Source organism: Alexandromys fortis, unplaced genomic scaffold, assembly GCF_014885135.2.
Source record: "Alexandromys fortis isolate MF-2015 unplaced genomic scaffold, M_Fortis_MF-2015_v1.1 scaffold_77, whole genome shotgun sequence".
In the NCBI taxonomy this organism is placed as follows: Eukaryota; Metazoa; Chordata; class Mammalia; order Rodentia; family Cricetidae; genus Alexandromys; species Alexandromys fortis.
The window spans coordinates 5,602,449-5,624,171 of NW_026067967.1; the positions used below are offsets into that span (position 1 = coordinate 5,602,449).

The 21,723-nt window shown below is 50.0% G+C and overlaps 1 protein-coding gene and 1 long non-coding RNA gene across 10 annotated transcripts in view; one reads left to right on the plus strand and one right to left on the minus strand.

Annotated features, from left to right (window-relative positions):
- Tenm4 (teneurin transmembrane protein 4) overlaps nucleotides 1-21,723 on the plus strand; it is a 652,091-nt gene that overhangs the window by 405,794 nt on the left and 224,574 nt on the right. For 6 of the 9 annotated variants that reach the window (XM_050154435.1, XM_050154436.1, XM_050154432.1 and 3 more), the window contains one exon: nucleotides 5,213-5,422. The exons of 1 other annotated variant lie outside the window; for it this stretch is intronic. In XM_050154435.1, coding sequence (XP_050010392.1) covers nucleotides 5,213-5,422 — 210 coding nt within the window. Of the gene's footprint in view, nucleotides 1-5,212; nucleotides 5,423-19,904; nucleotides 20,060-21,723 lie in introns of those variants that run through there. 2 more of the 9 variants (XM_050154439.1, XM_050154440.1) reach the window with 2 other exon arrangements.
- LOC126508927 (uncharacterized) lies at nucleotides 10,312-14,198 on the minus strand. Its single transcript, XR_007594006.1, has 3 exons — nucleotides 13,933-14,198; nucleotides 11,325-12,086; nucleotides 10,312-10,462 (listed from the first exon to the last, which is right to left on the minus strand). It is a non-coding gene; the product is annotated as an uncharacterized lncRNA (long non-coding RNA).

Here is a 21,723-nt window from a genome sequence, read left to right on the forward strand (position 1 = left end):
GACCCGTGTTCTCACAGCTTTCTCTCTCTCTCTCTCTCTCTCTCTCTCTCTCTCTCTCTCTCTCTCTCTCTCTCTCTCCTTTTATTATTTTCCTCTTCTTTTGTTACATCATCAAATACAGATTTGTAATAGCCTCACTGGCAGGCTTGCACATCTGCCACTGCCTCTCCCCTCTGCTCCCCACTAGGAGAGACAGCAGAAAGAACAACACTGGTTGAGCCTTTAGTGAGAGCAAGCAGACAGCTGCGCTCCCCAGTGACTGTCAGGACACAGACTCCAGCAAGTGGCTCCAGTTTCCAAAGAAGAAGACAGAGACTGTGTGGGAAGTGACACACGATGTCACTCACTGCTAAAACTTAGCTTTGATCCCAGGTTTGATCAATGGGAAGGTCATGGTCCTTCTGTTTTCTCTGAGTCTCTTTCCCTGAGCCTCACTGGGAATCCAAACCAGGGTTCATCAGTTCCACCCTCAGGACTCAATGATAGAAAAGCAATGGGTTTTCCAATGGGTCCTGTGGCTCCAGACAGATGATATCATGGCTCTAAGCCTGCACTGCGTAAGCTTTGACATGAGAATGACTCTGTATTTGGAGCAGCGTGTGGAAAAGCATCTCCCCGTTGCTGTTCTCCTGCAAGCTCTGCCATGTTTGCCCTGCCTCCCACCCCAACCTTGTGGGTGTCCGTTCTCCCTCAGTTTGCCTACCCTTACCCACTCCATGCCAAAGATTTACTGGGGCCCTGTCCCAAGAAATGTACATGGCATGTATGTATATATTCGATGAAAGCAGGGGTAGCTTTATCTAGGGGTGAAATGGGATAGGTGAAAGGCAATAAAATAGAGGATGGGGGGAACTGGGAAAAAGATGCTCAAAATACAATCTATATCTGTACAAGAATGAACAGAAATTAAAATTGTAAAGAAATTCAAGCAACCTGACATTTAATCGATAGTTATTCTATGTTTTATATAGGCAAGTTCTTCCCGCATGCATACACAGAAAGGAATATGTAAGAACCCTGCGTGGCAAAGGCAAACATCATTTGATGGTAAAGAGTTGAAATATTTCTTCTGCCTAAGCTTTTCGGATCAGAATAGCTATCTGCAGCCTTCCCAATGACACAGCTCTTGTCCCCGCTTCCACGGCTCCCTAATTATTGGAACGGTGCAAGGGGAAGTTCATTCTACTCATGGGGTCTCATCTGTATTTCTGGGTTCCCCTCGGCATACCCGAACCCCAGGAATCAGACCTCCTTGTTGGCCTACAAGAGTGTGCATGTGGCTCCGTTCTAAAGGTGCTCCCTGGCTCTCTTGACATATCATATCCCATTGAGCTGTGACCTGGGAAGGAAATCCGGGTGACTCAGTAAATGCTGCGAGCTTACAGAGCAGTCCTTGTCTTGTCCCTTTCCTGCTCCGAAAGCGTCCGTGGCTCCCCAGTTCGAATCGGATTTCCTTTTTCCAGCATTCAACATCTTAAGCGACTCCCAATCAAGATGATCTCCTCCCGTCCACTCACTTAGCAAATATTGACAAGTGCTTACTCTAGGGGCCACGCTAAGCCAGGCAGTAAAAAATAGGTTAACAGAGAAGCCAAGCATGGTCCAGGGTGCTCAGAAGAGTATCTCAGTGGGGGTGAAATCCAGGACTGTAGCATCAGAAATGCCTTTCTGCAGGAGGTCACATCCTCTGGTTAAGCCCAGAGGATGAGGTAACACCACCAAGACAAGCTGGGCAGTAGTCAGGAAAATAAAGACTCCCTGGAGAACGAACAGCATGTGCAAAACTCAGAGGCAAAACCTGCACAGAGCTCCAGGGATGCGCTCCAGATGGAGTCCGGCGAAGAGTTGGGCACGTTCACGCCTTTGGAGAAAAGTGGCTCACCCAGGGGAGCAAGGGTCTCTCGCGTGCCTCTATAGGTCTCTGGAGACTTGAGAGGTTGACTGCGATGGAGAGGTTGCTGAGACCAGCAGAAGCAAGGGGGCTTTAAGTATGAGTGCTCCGCCCGCCACCAGACATGCTCATGCGGTAGTCTCTGCCCATTGCGGTCTTCTGTGGCTCCTTAGAGCCCGTCTCACTTCCCATCTGAGATTGAGCCCAGCCTTCCAATGCCTCGCATTGGGCTGGCACACCATCTGGCTCGTCCCACCGCTGCCCATGTGTGCTCTCCTTTCTCCTACCCTCCCACCGGCTCTTCAGTGTGGGTCTCTCCCTGTGCTCCTCATCTTCTAGCCTGATGGTCGACCATTAGGAGACATCTGTGGAATGAAGCCATGTTCACTGTACATTTCCAGACATCTAGTACTCTAGAAAAAGATAATAAAAAGACCAAGGATAGCAGCCATGCCATTCCACCCGTGTATTCCAGTCACTACAACATATGAAGCATAAAACATATACTACATAAAAACTTGAGAAATTTTTGCATTGGCAGAGCAATTGTTTCCTAAGTTTTTCGTGACGATTGGGATCTACCTTGGAGATCACTGAGATTCATGGCTGCTGGGGAGTGAGCAAAAGGTACCGACCACATTTCTGGAGATGTCTGTACCTCATAGACACTTCCCAGCCTGCTAAGGTTTGACCCTTGGTTAGGGAATTCAGTCACTGACAGTGAGTATTCAGAGAGAACCCATATTCCAAGGGATGGCCAAGACAGGAAAGCAGAGGAAGATGGGAAGCCCTGAGAGAGGTGTAGGGCTGGACTTGAACCTGGGTCCTGAAGTTTGAGATGGAACAATTTGCTTAGTTCTATAAATGTAAGGTTGGCGAAGCCTGACCATTCTACTGAGGGGAGGGTGTCAGAGGCACTCTGGAACAACATAGTCCATTTCTTAGCTTTGGTCTGAAGCTGTAGCATCTGGATGGGTGTGGCCCTGGGTTTCTCAGGCTCATCAGAACAGAAGCTCTGACTGGAGAGAGTGAATGATGAGGAAAATGTATATATATATTCATTTATATGCATGCTTAATACATGTAGCCTGGTAGAGAAAAAAATGTTCAAAAACTGGCTTTGCAGGGGCAAAAGAGTCATGAACAGGGGTCTTGATGTGATGTTTTTGTTCAATTCCCTAAACATTTTGCGAGCACTGCTCTTAGGTGATATGGGAGTCCCCTCTGTGTGCTGTGATTACCATTAATGAATAAAGAAACTGATTTGGACCTATAGCAGGGCAGAACTTAGGTAGGCAGGGAAAACTAGGCTGAATGCTGGAAGAAAAAAGAGCAGAGTCAGAGAGATGCTTTGGAGCCACTGCCAGATTCAAACATGCCGAAACTTTGCTGGTAAGCCACTGCCACGTGGCGAAATACAGATTAATAGAAATGGGTTAAATTGATATGTAAGACTTAGCCAATAAGAAGCTAGAGCTAATGGGCCATGCAGTGATTTAATGAATACAGTTTCTGTGTGATTATTTCAGGGTCTAAGCTAGCCAGGTGGCCGGGAACCAACAAGCAAGCTCTCGGCTCCTACATGCTCATATGTCCTAGAGACTCCCACAGATCATCTATGGTGCTTACAGCATAAATATCAGAGTGTGTGGGGAGTAGAGAGCTTTCAAAGGGGCGCATGGAAGTCATTCTCCCCCAAATCATAGAACTAATAAAACAGTAGGCAGTGGCATCAGCCTCAATTCTGGTAAATTCTTGAAGCCTATGCTAAATGTGAACAAGGCAAACAGGGGTTATTGTACACGTTAGTGCCGGGGACAGTTGCATGTGTTTGAACTATAACAGAGAAAACGGTGGCATCGGTTGGGGAGACAAGGCTGATAAAGGCAAGCTCAGCCTTATTGTGCCGGCTTGTAAGTGTGTCAGGGAAGGCTCTCGTGGTAAATTTGAGGTACTGGTTTGGACAGTTGAACCACAGTCCAAAGTTTTTGGGTAGAGAAACGAAGAACCAAAAGGGAAAGCCACCCAAAGAATGTACCTTGGGTCATTGATCCCCACTACTTCCCTTTTCCTTGGTGAATCTCTGAACTAACCAGCCTAATGGCACACGAAGCAATTCTTTAAAGTGTAGTTATGTACGGTTAAGCACAAGCAGTGGAATCCTTAAAATACTGCTGGATTTGGTGGCTATGAACTGGGGGGGAGGGGGGTTCCCGTTATGTGTCCCCAGAACAGAAGTTCTGTGCCTCCTAAGATCCTGTTCAGTGTTAAGATGACCCCTCTGAGCCAGGCTGTGTTTCCTGAGGTAAAGTCCCTTTGCAGAGTTTGCCCGCATACAGTTGTGCCGCACACATTCTCCCAGACAAGGTGGGAGAAAAGAGCAGCCGTTGCCGGCGGGTGGAGCCTGTGTTGTACTGTATACTTCTGTGTGTTTGTGCTGATGTCCTCTCTTGTACACGATGTGCTGCATGTGTGGTCCGGTCTTGTCTTGGAACTCACAGACTGGCAGTGTCCTGATATGAATAGGGTATTATCATTTCGGCCATCAGGACATAAGGATCCTAGAATGTCAGAGCTCTAGCATTGATATATGTAACAGATATCTTCCATGCCTGGTGTGAGCCTGGCATTCCCTTACAATAAAAGAGGGAGACTGCTAAAGCTCTTGACTTCAAGAAGTTTGCAAAGAATGTCAGAATATAAGGATCGTAACATGTAATAGCCTCAGAATACTAAAATATTGCTACGCTGAGACTCTAGGCCGCCCAAGGTGGAGGAGAGCCTGAGCTCATTTTTTCCAGCTCTCTCTCCCTTTTTATGAGACCTGGGACTTGTTGCAGGCAAGTCGGATTCAAATCTCACTAATAAGAACATCATTTCAGTTCAGTGACATCACAGAATGGCTGGGTCACGGGGGCTCAGCCTTCACCCAACCCCTGGCTGCTCATTTTACCAGAGAGGCCACTGTGGCTGTAGAAGGCAATCTCTTGTTCTGTAAAAGGCTCAGTCAGCAGTAAACATGGCCTGCCAGGGCTTTCAGGCCTCTGTCAAAGAAAGGCTAAACAACGAAGAAGCCGCTCCTGCTGTTTCTGAGGTGTGGGCCAACTCCTGCTCTTCAGAAGGAGCGCTCACCAACTTTCTCTGCACAGAGAGAGCCCCTGTCCAGGCCACACGTGCAGCGGATCATAGCGTCCAGAGCTCCCGCCCCCCGTTGATGCGTGTTTTATTACGTGTTTTATTTTGTTGCCTCCCCTTCCCCGTGTGCTTCGAAATGGATTTTCATTATTTTTTTCTGTCTGTGTTTGTCTTTGTGGCCCGCAGGTGCTCCCTTGCATTGTTCATCTGCTTCATCAACCCCTATTGAGCAGTCCCCCTCCCCGCCCCCCTCCCCTCCGGCCAATGAGAGCCAGAGGCGGTTGCTAGGCAACGGTGTGGCCCAGCCAACCCTGGACTCAGACTCTGAGGAAGAGTTTGTCCCTAACTCATTCTTAGTTAAAAGTGGCTCCGCCAGCCTGGGGGTCGCAGCAAACGGTAAGTGCTTCTCTCTTTTTTGCTAACTTTTAATGGTTTATTTCTTTTCGTGGGCTATGCCCGCTCCAGTCTCTCGTACCTTTGCAAGAGCTGAGTGGCCTGGTGCATGGTGGGGGCTCGTGGGTAGCCGGGGACCTGGGCGGTTCCGTGGACTTGGGGTAGCCAGTTCCTGTCCGCCCCACGGAGAAGGCTTTGTCCTGTGACAGGTGCCTGAGACAGAGGTGCACAGACAGCAAGAGACTAAACGCCGGGAAGAGACAAAGACGCAAACTGGAGGGTGGGGGCCTTGCTTTTCCGATTGGCTCTCTGTTGGGTGTAAGCGCCCTCCAGGCAGTCACCTGTTGCTTCCTTAGATCCTACTCACAAAGCTACGGAGGTGTGTGTGTGTGTGTGACAGTGTCCCTCGTTAGCAATAAGAAAACTTGACTTGCGGAGCTTAGGTGTAAAGGGTTTAGTGAAAGAGCCCCACCTTGATCCTGCACTTGGCCCAAAATACCCACCTGTCCCGCCAGCGTGGCCAGCGCGCTTCTCTGCAGAGATGTTCCTATGGGGGATTTGAGCCAGTAGGAGAAACAGAAAATGTGTGTGAGAGAACTTGGGGTTGCATTAATGGCTCCAGAGTTTCCTGATTCTAATAGGAGAAAGAAAATTGGGCTTTTCCAACGAAGACCACCTGAAGTTGTATTGATTTGGTAAACATTTATTTATAAATGCCTGCATGGGGCTGGGGAGATGGCTCAGTGCTTAAGAGTGCAAGCTGATCTTATGCAGGGGTCTGAGTTGCATTCCCAGCACCCACATCAGGTGCCTCCCAATCTCCTGAAACTCTAGCTCCAGAGATATTCAATGCTGCTGGTCCCTGCAGGCATGTGTACACATGTGCTCATAGCGTGTACAGATGAACACATATAGACATAATTTAATATAAAACAAATCTTAGAAGTGCCTTGTGGAGCTGCACTCTAGGCTGTATTCAGGAAAAGGTGCCCAAGATCGAGAGAAGCGTGAAGCAGGCTTGTTGGACCCTGGTACCATACAGCTCTGCACCCTATCAAAGCTCCATGCCTGGGGGCTTTGGACAAGTCTCATTGACTCCCCAAGTTTGTTCAGATGTAAAAGCAGGCGGCCTGGTATCCAGGTCACGATGAACAGCATCGTAGTGGTGCCTGCCTCGTCACCTGCCGCTCCCCTGTAGAGGTCATTCAGAGCCTCTCTGAGAAGGCTCTCCACATATCCTGGAGCACTCCGCATGCTGGGAGAAACACCCAAGGCCCTGGCTTCTCTCAGGAGCAGAGGGAGACAGCTGCAGGTGATAAGGAAGGACAGAGCCTAGCAAGCATGCTGGCTGACAGCGTGGCTGAGAACTGGAAAATGTCTCCTCTAGGAGATGCTGGCTGGGTGGGGAGGAATGGGTCTGGTGGGTCAGTCTTTGATACCAGGACTATTCTGGACATGCATGGACAGAGAATTCTGGGTAGGAGTTGGGGAGCCAGCTCCCTCTCCTTTACACTCAGGAACTGGGCACAAAGCAGACACTGACGTAGAAGAATACGGAAGGCTTCCCAGATCACTGGAGCCTCTGACCAAACCCATCCAGTCCAGGGCCCCATATCTTTGGGGCTTCCTCTGAGACAGAACATCCTTAGAGAGGAAAGAAGCAGGGATTCTGGACTAGGGGAAAGTCCTCCTCTGTCAGGTGTCCGGCTCTGTGGTTCACTGGCTATTCAGTGTTCTTGCCTCGGGCCGTCTTGTCGGTGATAGAGCCGTTTCTAAAAAATCTGGTTTTATTAATGTCATGTGCTGATCATGCCTCTGCCAGTTACCATCATGAGCTTAATGAGGAAAAAAAATATGTCTGTAAATATCTGTACCTACCTATAAATATATAAATATTGATATAGAAATAGAGAACAAGTATAGATAGATTGATGGATAATTGATAACGTTCTCCATTCACTTCTAAGTAAATAAACCTTGCAGGAAAAAAGAAAAGACGAGAGATGAAAGTCCTTAATCTCTCCCTTTGCTAATAACTGACCCGGAGCCGTGGCTTTGTCATAAGCTCTGAGGCAGGCTGAGGTGCTCACTCTTGCTTTGTTGATGTGCAGAGACCACAGGAGGCCTTTGGTGGCAGCTGTTTGCTCTGCTCAGCTCTTCTGAGCGTCTGCTTCCCAGGGGCCTTGACGTGCTATGAACTCCTTCCCTAGGGTCTTCTAAACCTCATTAGTAAATGTGTCCGTGGTGGGAAGGGAGAGTCTGGGTCCTCCTTGGCTGCTGTTCTGGGGTAGGTGCCATGAGAGCCCGCTGCTGTGCCTTACCTCCTGTCTTTCTGGCCGCAAAGTCCCACATGGGAAGGTCCTGTCCCCGTGCAAGTGACAGTAAGCTGGTCTCTACATTGTGGGTCCAGTAAATGTTTGCAAGGTTTTATCTGATTTGTTTCAGGGGGAGGCGAATATATCTTCATGAAATTGTGTTTATTGCTTTGGCTAATTGTAAAGTAAGGAAGTCTGTTTATACCTCGGATGATGCAGAAAAGTGAAAGGTCACTTCCTTGAGCAGTCTGTGTTCCAGAAATGACCACTGTTAGCGATTTGGTCCCCGGCCTTAAAAACAAATGCTCTTTATTCAGTGTTACCTTCTAAGTGAGTAAATGACCCAGTGAGCAAGCTGCGGAGCCAGATCCTCAATGTGCCGTCTTCGGCAAGCTCCTGTCCCCTCAGTCAGTTACTCCATCCATGAGGTAAGGACACCTGCTGAGGTTCTGCTAGTTTTAAAAACTACAAAGCTGGGCAGTAGGGATGTAAGTCAGAGGTGGAGCCCTTTGCCAACCGGAGAGGCCCTGGGCATCCCTACCTCCATACCACACCCTCTGCCGCTGAGTTGAGGCTTGAGGCCATCCCATGCAGGTAAAATGCTAAACCCCTGAAGGGTGGCTCGCCTGAGACTCCTCTCTGGCTGTACTTGACCCAGGCTACTTCTCTGGCTCTGGAGGGTGTCGGTGCAGAGGTTTCTCACTTTCCTTTGCTTTCCACAAGTGTCAGGAAGGAGCTGTCCCCTTGGAACCAGCCCCCTCAGGGCCCAGGCTGCCTTCTAGCTATTCCCCTGAAGTCTTTCCCAGCTGCTGTGTCTGCTCCAGCAGGTGCTGGGACCTGGGTCTGTGTGGCCTCAGAGCTGCCCTGCCGAAATCCCCATGTAAAGTGCAGAGAGAAGCAAGGGGCATCTCCCCGCAGCCCATTGTCCCGGTGGCAGGGAAGAGAGAGGGTAAATCGCTCTTTCTGTCATCACAGCCCTAATCCTCCCCAGGGCACTCGTCCAGAAGTCTCTGGTGTGAATAGGGAAAGATTTCCCCGAAATATCAACCCGTCACAGTCCAGGCGCTCAGGAAGTGGTTAGGATTAAGGGGATGCTTGTCCTAACCCCATAGAAACGTCCAGAATCAACAGTGTTTCATCAGTTGTGTTCAACTGCATTCTGAAGCCAGGGGGCTTTGGAAACTTAGAGGTAGGGCTTAAAGGGTCAGGAAATAAAGAGCCTTGAGAAGGCTGTGAAGAGCTTCTCAAAGCCTGGGGGTGTTGGGAGGGGCGAAAGAACATGCATCTAACATACCTTCTGTATGCATGCATTTTCTTAGCATGCATTATCATCTTTGGTCTTGGATTTATTTGCATTTCACTTTTGAGGGTAAACTGAGGCCCAGAGATGAGGGCAGTGACTTAATCATGGCCACTGTGGAAGACAAAGAGTCCAAACCAAAGCTTCCTGCCTCCAGGGCTCTCTTTCTTTTGTCTTATTTCTAATGCCAGATCCAGGTCTTTCTGTATCCATAGTAAGACCAGCCGAAGAGAAGGAATTCCACCAGCGCTGAATTGGATTTTTTTTCTTTTGAAAGAATTCCAGGTTGTTTGATTTCTGTTTGTCACCTCACAAACATTTATGAAGTGCCCAGCACTGGGGAGCCCTCTTTATCTTAGGGAGGCATTGACTAGTCCTCTTATCTACTCTGTGACCCATTTAGGTCTCATAGAAATAACAGGGGCCCCAAGAGGTGAGCCTTTTCCTCTCCCTCGCTGAGCCTCTAAGCAATAGGATCAGGTTTGAACCCCAGGCCTCTCTGAGACCATGGCACCGAATCTTTGTGGCCTTTCTATGAGGATCTCAAGGGTTCCATAGATGAATCAGACCAGGTTTTTTTCAATGCAAAATTTGGTTGCGAAATTACAAAATTATTGCAAAAATCTCCCAAAGCAAAACCCTACATGTGTCCTTGGCTCCCTCTGGCCCCAGACCCTTCCTACCTGGCCCTAGAAAATGCTTCCCTGGCCAGCAGCAAGATTGTTTAGCGTTTTCACTGCCTTGCTTGGGTCTTAGGCAGCTGGGATTGTTTTTGTTTTGACTTCCAATCCAGCAGAGGACTGTTTATTTTTCTTTCTAAATGGGAAACATGGCTATGCATGCAAACTCCTTCCAAAAAGTGTTTTCTTTAAAAAAAAAAAAGTTCAACTTCATTTAGAACCTATGCAGCATTCCCAGGGGAGCCTACTGGGTCCTTTCAAGTCAACTTGTGAAATCAGAAGGCGAAGCAATGCCTGTTTCTAAGGATAGAGAGACTTGCCCGGCCAGATTGTTTTTCTTCTTTCGCTGTGAATTTCATGGCACTCATGGTGGTCACAGGACTTGGGTCTGCTTGCTTGACACATTCCCTGGGCGAAAGGCTGCTGGGATTTGAGGGGTGTCAAGCACTCCCTCAATTCTGTCCACTGTTCCCCTCAACTCTTCTTACGTCAAAAGAAGCTTGTTGGTAAATACATCCGCGTGACACAAGGTGTGTGAGGAAGTCTGTTCAGTCTCCTTTCTCCTGCTAGAAAGACAAGTGGAATCCTTCCTTGTCGGTGGATGTTCTCCCGAGAGAGGGAGGTGAAGAGTGTTGTAAGCAGAGATCTTAGGAAATAAATGAATCCCCGGAACCGCAAGTCTCGCCGATTCCAGAGTAAATAGAGTACACGCCGTGTTCTTGTCCCATCACCAAGCACATCCCAATCTCTGCGGTAAAACATACAAATAGTTTATATCAGTGTGGAGGGAGGGAGGGAGGGAGGGAGGGAGGGAGGGAGGGAGGGAGAAGGAAAGAAGTAGGGAAGAAGGAGGGAGGACGGAGGAGGAAGGAAGGAGGAAGACTCCAGGCCTCGTGTCTATTCAAGGCAGATTTTGCAACCAAACAAGGTTGATTGGTCAGTTGCTTGGCTGGTATGGTTTCGTTTGGTTTGGTGCTTTGAGACATGGCCTTGCTATGTAGTCCAGGCTGATTTTGAACTTGTGACTCCCCCCCACCAATGCCAACCTCCCACGCATTAGGATTACAGGCATGACTACCCATGACCATCTTCATGCCCAGCTTCAAAGTGTATGGGCACGGCATGTGTGTGTGTGTGTGTGTGTGTGTGTGTGTGTGTGTGTGTATGTGTGCACGCACACACACACATAGGTCAAAGACAGACTTGGGTGTCATCCTTACCAATGTGGCCTTCTTCTTTTGGCTTGGAGCTCACCTATTATGTGTGTCTGGCTAGTCAGTGGGCACCAGGGGTCTTCCTGTCTCTACCTCCCTGTTCACCGCAATGCCCAGATATTTATGTGGGTGCTAGCATCAGACTTGGGTCCTCCCGCTTGTGAGACAAGCATTTTACTGGCTGAGCGCTCTCTCTCTCTCTCTCTCTCTCTCTCTCTCTCTCTCTCTCTCTCTCTCTCTCTCTCTCTCTCTCTCCTGAAACAACGAAGGTTGGATGTCTCCCTGTTTTGAGAACAGATACCACTCCTGTCCGCCAGGGTCTCATTTCCTGGCTCTGTTCCGAGTTTGTGAAGGCCTAGCTTCCAACTTGAAAATTCCAACTTGAAAATTCACAACCTTGCTGGACAATCCCTTGTCTTCCTTCCAGCTAGTCCCACATATGACACGGGCGCATGCGCACTGAGCCACACGGGCCCAGCCTTGCAGATTCGCAGAGATAAGAGATCCGCTTTGGTGCAGTCGGGATTCGCAGTTACGGTCCCTTCTCCTGTGTTCTTTGTGCTCGGCCAGGTGCTCCCTTAACTAGATCAGGGCTCATCTCTGCCTCCCACCAGGAACAAACTATTATGCCCCCTAATTGGGGGCAGCGGGGACAGCCTCAACGGGGACACTTCTATTTTATGTAATTTACAAAGCCCTTTTTCATGCGTTACCTCGGGCAAACTCTGGTGACTAATCTAATTGCCACTTTGGCTTTCTAGGAGGTAAAGCGTCTCCTTGACCCTACAAAACAAACAAGTCACACTTTGAATTAATGTAGCCCAATGTCCTGGGAGAACAGGGGTCCTCTAATTAGTCACTCACGTGACTAGACTGCAACCGCGCCCCGTTTATTTTCCCTCCTTTCCCCAAATACCGTTGTATTAAAAAGTACAGAAATAGCACGTTTAGTGTGGGGCGTGATTGGATCTCAGGACTCCAACGCCACCCCGTGAGGAGGCGTGTCAGCCGTGCGTCCTGACGTTTTCCATCTGCAAACAGCCTGCTTCGTGTTCCTATTGCAATGTTAGCAGCGGGCCCTGTAGGGTCCTCATTTATAGCAGGCCAAATCCGCACGTATCTCTGACACCTGCGTGCCCAGGCTGTTCGAAGAAGAGCCTGGAAAGAGACCAAGGAGAATCAGGACATTAGCATGGGCAAATTTCCCTTTCCCAAAGCTCCCATCCAGACGCTCACTCTTAGATCCACAGAGCCTCCAGGGTGACTGAGCTTGGAGCTTGTGTGCTGGAGGTGAGGTGTGCAGAAGGGCATTTGTACGTCCATGTAGGGTTGGCTGTACAACAGAAGGTCCAGCTTGTGAAACCATTGCCATCAGCAAAGCTTGCTGTCTGGTTACAAACCTCTGCCAAGACCCGAAGCCAGCGTGAATTCCACTGGTGTGGGGGCTACAGACCAGACCACCTGAATGGCTCTAACCCTCAGCCTGTCGCTGACCTTCTAGGCCACCCTGTAGGAGTCTGGACAGTGAAAGAACCGGACTCAAAGTTTTCCAGACCTTGTTTGCTTCTGTGTCCGCATCCCGGTGTGGCCCCAGCATTGTGCCCACCTCCACTGATATTGATGTTCTTTTCAGCCACATCTTTCCCTAAACTATCTGATGTAACTGAATTTCTTTGTTTTAAGAGGGAAATTGTGTGCCACTGCCGCCATATGACAAGTGTGTGGTTGGCCATAAATAGAAGCTAACCGTAAAAATAGACACAATGAAAGCGGGTTGTCATGTTCTGGTAAGAGTGTGCCTGCTCTAGGCTGTGGAGCAAAGCCTTGCTCTCGTTGTTAAACAGGGACATTGGCAGGTGTATCTGGGTGCCTAGCGAGATGTCCTCCATCACTTCACGCCAAGGGATGAAAGAGGAAGCGCTCCCCATGGGAGAACTACTTAATGATTGTTCTCACCAGACACCGAGGTCATCCGCAGGGGACGCAGCTCTGCCACCCCTCAGAGCCTTCCCACCTTGAGATTAAATGTCTCCGGCTGCTCCCAGCACCCAGCCTTCCTTCCCATCCCTAAGCGTGGTCTTTGCAGACCATCTGTTCCCACCCTCCCCCACTTCTCTGGTCCTCTACCCTGTCATCAGGGCCAAGCTGGGTGCTTGGAGCTCAGCTGGATCCCCCATTATCGGCTAATGGCTCTCAGTGTGGACCAGGAAACCATGCGGCTTCCTCTGGACTGCCGTTATTTATGTAGGTGTTTGAGATTCGACAACTTAAAGAAGAAAAACAACAACTTTGCTTTACAAGGTTAGAAGAAGCAGAAATGGCATGATGTGGAACCAGGGTAGGGAAAGATGATGGGGGCACATATCCCCCTGCTGGGATGTGTGGCCCTGTGGAATCTATTCAGCCTCTTCTTGGCCTAGGGAGGGGTCAGGACATGGCCTGCTGGGATTTGGAGTCCAGAGTACTAACTCTCAGGGTCAGGGGGCTGGGATAGATTCAAGGGGCTGGGGCTCAAGCTCCCAGCTTGACACTCTTCTGTCAGAAGTTTCATTTCCTTTCTATCCCTTCGCCAGATTGCTGTGCAAATGAGAGAACCCGGTGAATGCTGGCTTCCTTCTTGTCCTTCTGTGCCCCCAAAGTGTCCAGATATCATGGAAAGAAGGCAGGGTCCTTCATTCCTTCCCCTCCAGACTTAGGACAGTCACAGCAATTAGTAACTCTGCCTAGGAGTCCTCAGCTGCCCCCCATATCTATCTATCTCTCTCTCTCTCTCTCTCTCTCTCTCTCTCTCTCTCTCTCTCTCTCTCTCTCTCTCTCTNTCTCTCTCTCTCTCTCTCTCTCTCTCTCTCTCTCTCTCTCTCTCTCTCTCTCTCTCTCACACACACACACACACACACACACACACACACACACCGCCCTGGGTGACTTTCAGAGATTGGGAGGGAAGAAGGGAGCCCAAGGCAGCAGCTAAGCAAACATAGCATGGGGATCTTAGAAACATTACCTCGCTGCATTCCTGACCAGAGTCTCGGCACTGTTCCTGGTCCCCACCGGTCTGGCACTATGATGCTTTTTCCTTCTGGCCGGCGGCCTTCCCCCACGGAGTTGAAAGGAGAGGAAACTGGCTGGTAATTCATTTATGCCCCCTTCCCTCTCTGCTGGTAGATCACATTTCTATAAATTAGCTCTGGAGAGCTGCGGCAACAGCTCATGATAATAGTACGTGTATTTATACTTCCAGAAGCGTCTCTGTCAGTGTCCCAGAGGACATGCTCCAGGATACACATCTGATGGCAGCAAGGCCATCTGTGGGAGGGGACTGAGGACGGCAGCCTGTGACCGGCTCAGAGGCCAAGCAGCCCATAGTTCAGTGTGCCCCTTGCCACTCCTCTCCCCTCTTATTTATTAGAAACAAATAGGGGGCATTTTTCAGGGTCCAAAGTTTATTGTGGGTATACTGAAGTTTGATCCCCTGTCTGCTGTCATCCAGAAAAGAAGTGGGAGCTGTCTGTTGACTTTACAAACTCAGCTCTCCTCAGTCATAGAGCTTCTTAGTGTGTCCTTGCCCTGAGCCATTGCAGGACATCCCCTCTGGTTTGCTGCCCCCCTTACATTCCTCCCTTTTAAACCACAGCGATCCTTCCAAGGCCTCACTCCCCATGTGAAAGCCCAGGCCCTCTACCCAGCGTTTACCTGTTTCTTAAGATATCATCCCCTAGGCCCAGCTACGCCCGCCCTGATGTGTAGCAATGCTGAGAGCAAATCTTTCCTACACTCCATGTTAATGTGAGATCAAGGGAGGGTCTCGGTTAGCTAATGTGGAAAGAAAGAGCCTTGTTTACCCTTCAAAAGCAGTTCACGTGAGCAAGTTATGATCAAGGACTGACTATGCACTAGGAAAAGAGCCCCTCAGTCGACTTCCCCTCTCCACCCCTGGCCTCAGGAAGGCGGACTCAGACTTCAACAGCTCAGCCCTAAAGCAGGCAGTGAGGACAAACGGATCCTCAAGGCTGGGGTGTGTAGCCTGGGAGGACCCCTGTATCGTCTACACTCTCACTGGTGGCTGGCCTGACACTGACATGGTGTATCGCATGTCAGATGCCTAACTGTAGCCAGAGGTGCCTGACTTCACGCTGGGACCTCAGCCACACAAGAGTCTCTTCCCTGTGTATGCTGCGGAGGGCAAACTCCATCTTCCAGGGCTTGATGCGGGGGAGGAGGAAAGCAGTACCAGCTGAAGGCGGGGTGCTACTCTGGACCCAGCTGGGCTTGAAGTCACACGCAGATCGTGTAGCAGAAAAGTGGGTCCCATCACCAAGCGCCTCGGGGCATAGGTGCTGTGCTGGCTGCTCTGGCATTTCTGTCCGCATTGATTCCTCCAGGAGGTCAGAAGGCTCTAGAGCGGCAGAGTTACCCTATGGCTTCATCATTATAGAAGCTGGGATTAGCAGACGATGGAGCCTCCGAGTTTCCTCCTGTCCCTGGTCGTAGAATGTAGTGTGAAATGGTAGCACAGTGCCTGGCCGGTGTCAAGACTGGAAATTCCCTGTTGTAGTCATCGTTCCATTACCAGTGGAGCGGGCTAGCTAAGCCTTGGGAAGTCCGGCAGTCTTCCCAGGATGGCTCAGATAGCTGGTGGCACACTGCGTCCCCAGAGCGCCTGGCCTTTCAACCCAGCTCTTCTTGCCCCACTGGGTTCCTTCTTTGGTCATCTAACAGCCTTTGTCCTCCTTTCTTGACAGCCCCCCAGGAAGCCACAGGGTCTAGGGGAACCTCCAAAGCAGATCAGAGATTTCCTTTCTAGCCCCCACACCTGGAGGGGAGGGCAAAACCGAGTGTGCATTTTGGCTCCAAACCCCGGGGCCCTGATCAGAAGCCCACTGAATGGAAGTTGCTGAGTTGCACTCCAGTGCCCTCAGCTCTAAGACACCCGCCCCCCCCCCCGTTGGGCCCCTGCGTGGGTGACAAGATGATGCATGAGGTCCGGCCGAGCTGCCTATTTGTCCGAGCTGGTGATGGCCTTTATCCTGAGGTGGGTTAATGGCAAGGGGGCAGTGGCCCCTTAAGGCCTGGACAATGGGCTGGCTTCTCAGGTCATCAAATCACTCAGCGGCCTGGCCTCTGACCCCCCCCAACCCCCCACCCCCTGCTTCCCAGAAGCCCCGCTCACCAGCCAGAAGTTGCTCTCAGCCCAGCAGGAGAAGCCCTGGGATAATGCACAGGCCACATCAAAGAGGACCCATGGTGACAAAGGTTGAGAAGGGATGGACACAGAGAGGATCATGATGTATCTGCACCCATCCTGCTAGGTGCACACCTAGCGGGCCCAGACTCGATTCCAGCTGCTCCTTCTGCAGCAGCTTCCAGGGCCGCCTTCTCTCCTGGCAGCCATGGCCCTCCAGAACTCACCCGGTCCCTCCTTCCCTGAGCCAGTGAAATATGCCACTGGCCTCACTGGTCTGACAAGCTGCTTTAGTTCCAGCAGCCCTTCCAAAGTCCCCAATATTAGCTTCTGGATAAAGATCCTTTTGAGTGAGTATTTTGAATATTAGGCTTTTTTTTTCCAAAGCAGGCAAACTATTGACTAAACTTGCCCTGTGTATGAAGACTGGGAACTGGGATTCCAAGCCTAGACTCCTCAGTCCGGACTTTGCCCTGATGTGTGTATTTAGTCACTGGCTCCCTGGCTCCCTGGCTCCCCGGCTCCCTGGCTCCCCCGCTCCCCCCACTCACCCGCTCACCCGCTCAGCTGCTACTCATTCCACGAAGACGTCTGGTGTATTTACAGACTGCCGGATATGGAGCTAGACCCTACTCTCTAGGAGGAGCCTAAGCAGCAATGTCCAACCCTGCTAAGGGATCAAGAAACGCATGCACATTGCTCCTCTAATATGTTAAATCTTTAGGTTTTTATGTCCAACTATAGAGAAATTAAAGAAGGGGAGAAAGGCAGATGTGAAACACCCAGTGACCTTGGCATCTGGCTGGCTGCTGGAGACCATGAGCCTCCGAAAGAGTGGATGGCAAAGGGAGGAGAGCAGGGGGCAGTCTGGATGACCCACTCACAGAGCTGGTCCTGTGTCACAGATTGCTTCCTAATTACAAAGGAAGGAACCACGCAGGGAGATAATTCTAACACGGACGCAGTGCAGTGCCTGCTAGAGCCCCATGGTGAAGCCAGCTGGGAGCAAGGCCGGAAGAAGCCCAGGGGTTGGGGTTGGAACTCAGTGCTAGGGCACTTGCCTAGTGTGTGCATGGCCCAGGGTTCCATCCAACACTACAAGAACAGGACAAGAAGAGGAAGAGGAGGAGGAGGAGGAGGAGGAGGAGGAGGAGGAGGAGAAAGGAAAGAACAAGAGCTAGGTCGAAGCAGCAGCCTGTAACACCACACATGGGCTCACCAAAGGCGCTGAGCCCAAAGCTACCAGAGGACATGGCCAGCCTGCCCATGGTGCCAGGCCGGCTATAGAGCAGGAGGCCGGACTGTTTAGAATAGTGGTTTTCAACCTGTAGGCCACAACCCCTGCGACCATATAGCAGATACTTACGTTATGATTATAATGGTAGCAAAATAGCAGTTATGACGTAGCAATGAAAACAGTTTTATGGCTGAGGATCACCACAACATGAGGAACTGTGTTCAGGGGCCGCATCGTTAGGAGGGTTGAGAGCCACTGGTTTAGGAAAGTAGGTGACATGAAAAAGAAAAAATGTAGGTGTTTGGGTCATTGGGAAGCACCCCTAGATTTAGAGACACCAGCAAAATGCAACCAAATTTTACTTGGATATTGATCAGATCATAATTGATTTTTAAGCTATAAGAAAGATGTGGGATTCTTTAGATATGGCCTGTGTAGGCATTGTAGGGTCGTGGTTCACACGTGTAGGGCGTTGTGGGGCTGCTGTTCACGCGTGTAGGGCATTGCGGGGCCACTGTTCACACGTGTAGAGCGCTGCGAGGCCATTGCTCATTTCCTTAGTGATGCCGTGGTACTGAGGCTATGAGGCATCCTCATTCCAGGCTGTGTGCACTGTACTGAAGCCTACAACTTGCTTTGAGAGAGAAAATAAAAGCTACATATAAATATAGATATCGCAGCATGGCAACGTATTAGCCGTGACAGATTTAGGTAAAGCACTTAGGGATGTTTTTGTACTATTTCAAATTTCCTCTGGGGTTGAGATTTTTCAGAATAAGACTAGAGGTTGTGCGTGGGTTGCAGAGACTGGAGTTCAGGGGAGGGTTTCTGAAGACAGGTAAGACAGGCTCCTTTTGTAGAGAACACCCACTCTTCCCATCTCCTTCCCTCCTGGGATGCAGAACCCTCAGAGGGACCCGAAGCTGGGTATCGCGATGAAAGGAGTCTGGCCGGGCGTGGGGGGGGGTGCTCTGCAAGGCGCGATAGCTGGTAATAGGAACCACATTGTCAGGGGCGTAGGGAGCCTCGCCCCAGAACCAGCTCTCCTATGCCGAGGCAGGGCTGGAAGGAATTACGTGCGTTCATACTTGTTAAACTGCCTTGGCACCAGAAGTGAGCCCCATAACCCTGGCTTTACAGTGGCTGGGCCACAGTTAAACCTGGGTCAGCCCCGGCCCTGCGCCCTCTCTGTCAGAGGTTTACAGCTGCAGCATAAAACAATTCAACAGGAGCTGCAACATGAAAAACCTCTAGGCGGCAGAGGCCAGCGTTCCTTTGTGAAGTCTGCTAAGGAGGAAGCACTTGGGCATAAAGTCTCCTCTGTTCCCTTCTTCCTTCTCAGCCAGGCCCCTAGCACTCTGCTCTGTGCCCCTCCCCACCTCCAGCCCAGACCACAATCCAATCAAATGTAGAAACTGTGGCATTCTGGGGTTGGGGTGGGGAGGGGGGTCTGCTGTGCCAGGGAGTCTTGTTTCTGAGTTTGATTTCTGCAGCTGTGTGGCCTTGGATAAGCTGGTTCCTCTCTTGGGCTTCAGCCTCAAAAATATTTAGTATACAGTTGCCCAACCTGTCCGGGTGCATGAGCTCAATATTGCCTTTCTGATAGCATATGTCAGAAATAGAAATGGGCAAAACAGTTGTTTAAAACTTCTCATTTTTATCTAAAAGGTAGTCAAAGGGGAAAAAACTTTATTTTTTCACATTGATTTCCTTATCCATGTGTGTATATCCTATGAATGGGAACCCGGGTTATCAGGCTTGGCCACAGGTATGTTTCCTCAGTGAATGATCTCTCTGGCTCTCAAAGTACAGGTCTTACTAGAATGGAAGTAATATGGAAAATCACAGCAAAAAAAAAAAACCCAATAATTTGATTTTATACTTTGAGGACCTTTTATGCTGAAAGAGACCTTGAAGCATCACAAGCTTAGATTCGAACCCAGCTCTGCTACTTCTGATGGGATGGTGCAGATGCATCAGGAAGCCTTTCTGGGCTTCAGTGGCTTCATTGATGGAGCAGGGTATGGCATCGCCAACCCAGTAGCAAGAGGGCAGTGACTGCTTTATGAGAGACTCTAGCCCGGCCATTTGACCAACAGAGCCGCAATTAGTCCCAAATCTGAGAGAGACCAGAGTACCTGAGAGCAGAACCTGTCTGTCCAGAGCTATTCGTGGGCAGCAGGACTGGGAACATGGGAAGGCAGCTGATGTCCAGCTCCGCCCACAACCCCCCAAACCCATGATGAAGGCATGCTGGGATTGCCACCCTTTTGAAGGTGCATCTGAGCCGAATCCTTCAAGCTCTGGGGGTTGAAGCACTGGCAGAACAGTGAGCAGAAGACACGTCCTTGTGTGGCTCCGAAGCAAGGCCACTGCCTCACATGCAGGAATGGATTCTCCTAAGCCCCGTTTTTTTTCTGCTGCAGTCTTCACGCTGGGCAATGAAGTGCACAGCACAATGGAGTCAGTCCAGGTGGTTTTGGAACAGGTTTGGTGATTTCATCCAAAGCCCGGCAACTTCAGCCCCTTCATCCCAAGCGATGAGCGCTTCAGGCCCAGCTCTTCCTTACTAGAAAGTCTCTGGGTCCTCTGGATCTTCCCTTTTCCTTTCCCTTTCCTGCACTAAAGGGCCGTGAAAGCCCCTGGCTCTGCTGGCTTCTGTGGAACATGGCACGTGGCGGTGTGAGTACTTACAAGGACCCGCATGGGAAGGTGGGCTCTACCAGCACATCCAATGAGACTTGTACCACAGGCACGTTTACACCTTTGAGCAGCAGGTGTCCACAGACGTTGTATGTAGACCAACATGTCGTTAGTACGACACTCGGCAGTCCGAAGACGTTGTATGTAGACCAACATGTGGTTAGTATGACACTCGGCAATCCGCAGACGTTGTATGTAGACCAACATGTTCGTAAGATACTCGGCAGTCTGCAGACGTTGTATGTAGACCAACATGTTCGTAAGATACTCGGCAGTCTGCAGACGTTGTATGTAGACCAACATGTGGTTAGTAAGACACTCGGCAGACTGGGCGCTTAGTACATAGGAACATTTTCAATGCAGAGCGGAAGGTAGGAGGAACTGGCTCACTTCCTGTTAGCGTTCCCATCTGGGTATCTAGAGTTGTTGTTACGTTTTGTTTGAGACATCCCAGTCCCGTACATCCCAGGCTGGCCTCAAAAGAGCCAAGGATGGCTCTGAACCTCTGATCCTCCAGCAACCACCTACTGACTGCTGGGATTGCAGGTGTGCTTCATCGTGCCTAGTTTATCTGATCCTGGAAATCAAACCCAGGGTCCTGTGCTTACCTGGCAAGCACTCTACCAATGGAGTCATCTCAGGTCCTTGGGCATCTATATTCATGTAGTTTTGACATTTACTATGGGTCCTGGGTTCTCGGGTTAAGGTCACCGAGACCATCCAATGGTCTATCCTATCTGGACTGTCACCAGAGATCTAGGAAGGTTCCTGCTAAGGAAAAATAGAGTTTTGGGTTCTGCCTTGAGAGTTTCCATTGCTCCAGACAGATGAGAATCTATGACTAGAAGTTGATTGATGTCACTTTGCTGAGTGTGGATTCCTCCCCTGGCACAGAGGTAGGACACACGCACATGGGAAGACACTGAACTTGTTTCCTGACCTCCTGCAGGTGGGATCAGCGTTTCCCCTTTAATCTCTTCAGTGCCCAGGTTAGGATTCCCCTGCTCACACCTACCCCAGGCCCTCATTGCCACACAGGGTTTCCTCTCCTGCTGTCTCATGATTTCCAAGAGTCACATGCTGTTTGGACCATCCCTAAAGCTGCTGAAAAACAGCCTAGAAACCAGACTATGAAATCACCACCTTCCTTCATGGCCCCTCCTGAGCCAGACTGAGGGCTGTTGCATATTTGCTAACCCGAAGCCAGCTTCGGGATTGTCACCTGCAGTGTGCTCGTTAAGGATACCTACGTAAGCTTCATTCCTGGGGGCTAGAACTGGTACAGTTGCTGGGCCAGGAATGCAGGATCTAAAAGAACCCTTGCACCAGGGTCTGAGGGGAACAGTTCATCTGGCGAAAGGTCTGGTGAACCCCTCCTTGCACTTGAGAGGCCATGAGCTTCCCAGCCTTCTAGGAGTTACCTGGCAGAGGCTGCTGAGACTGTGTCTGGTGTTAACGCTGGAGCCAGCCAGAAAGTCTTCAGTCACAGTTTCCCCCATGTGCAGCCATGTAGCGTCAGACACTTCATCTCTCTCACCGAGCGGCATTTTTCTCTTTTGCACAATAGGGATAATTATTCTTTTTTTTTATTTCATAATTTTTACTTTTTGAGATTATTTTTTTAATATAGTTTTTTATTGAAAAAAAAATTTTCCGCCTCCTCCCCGCCTCCC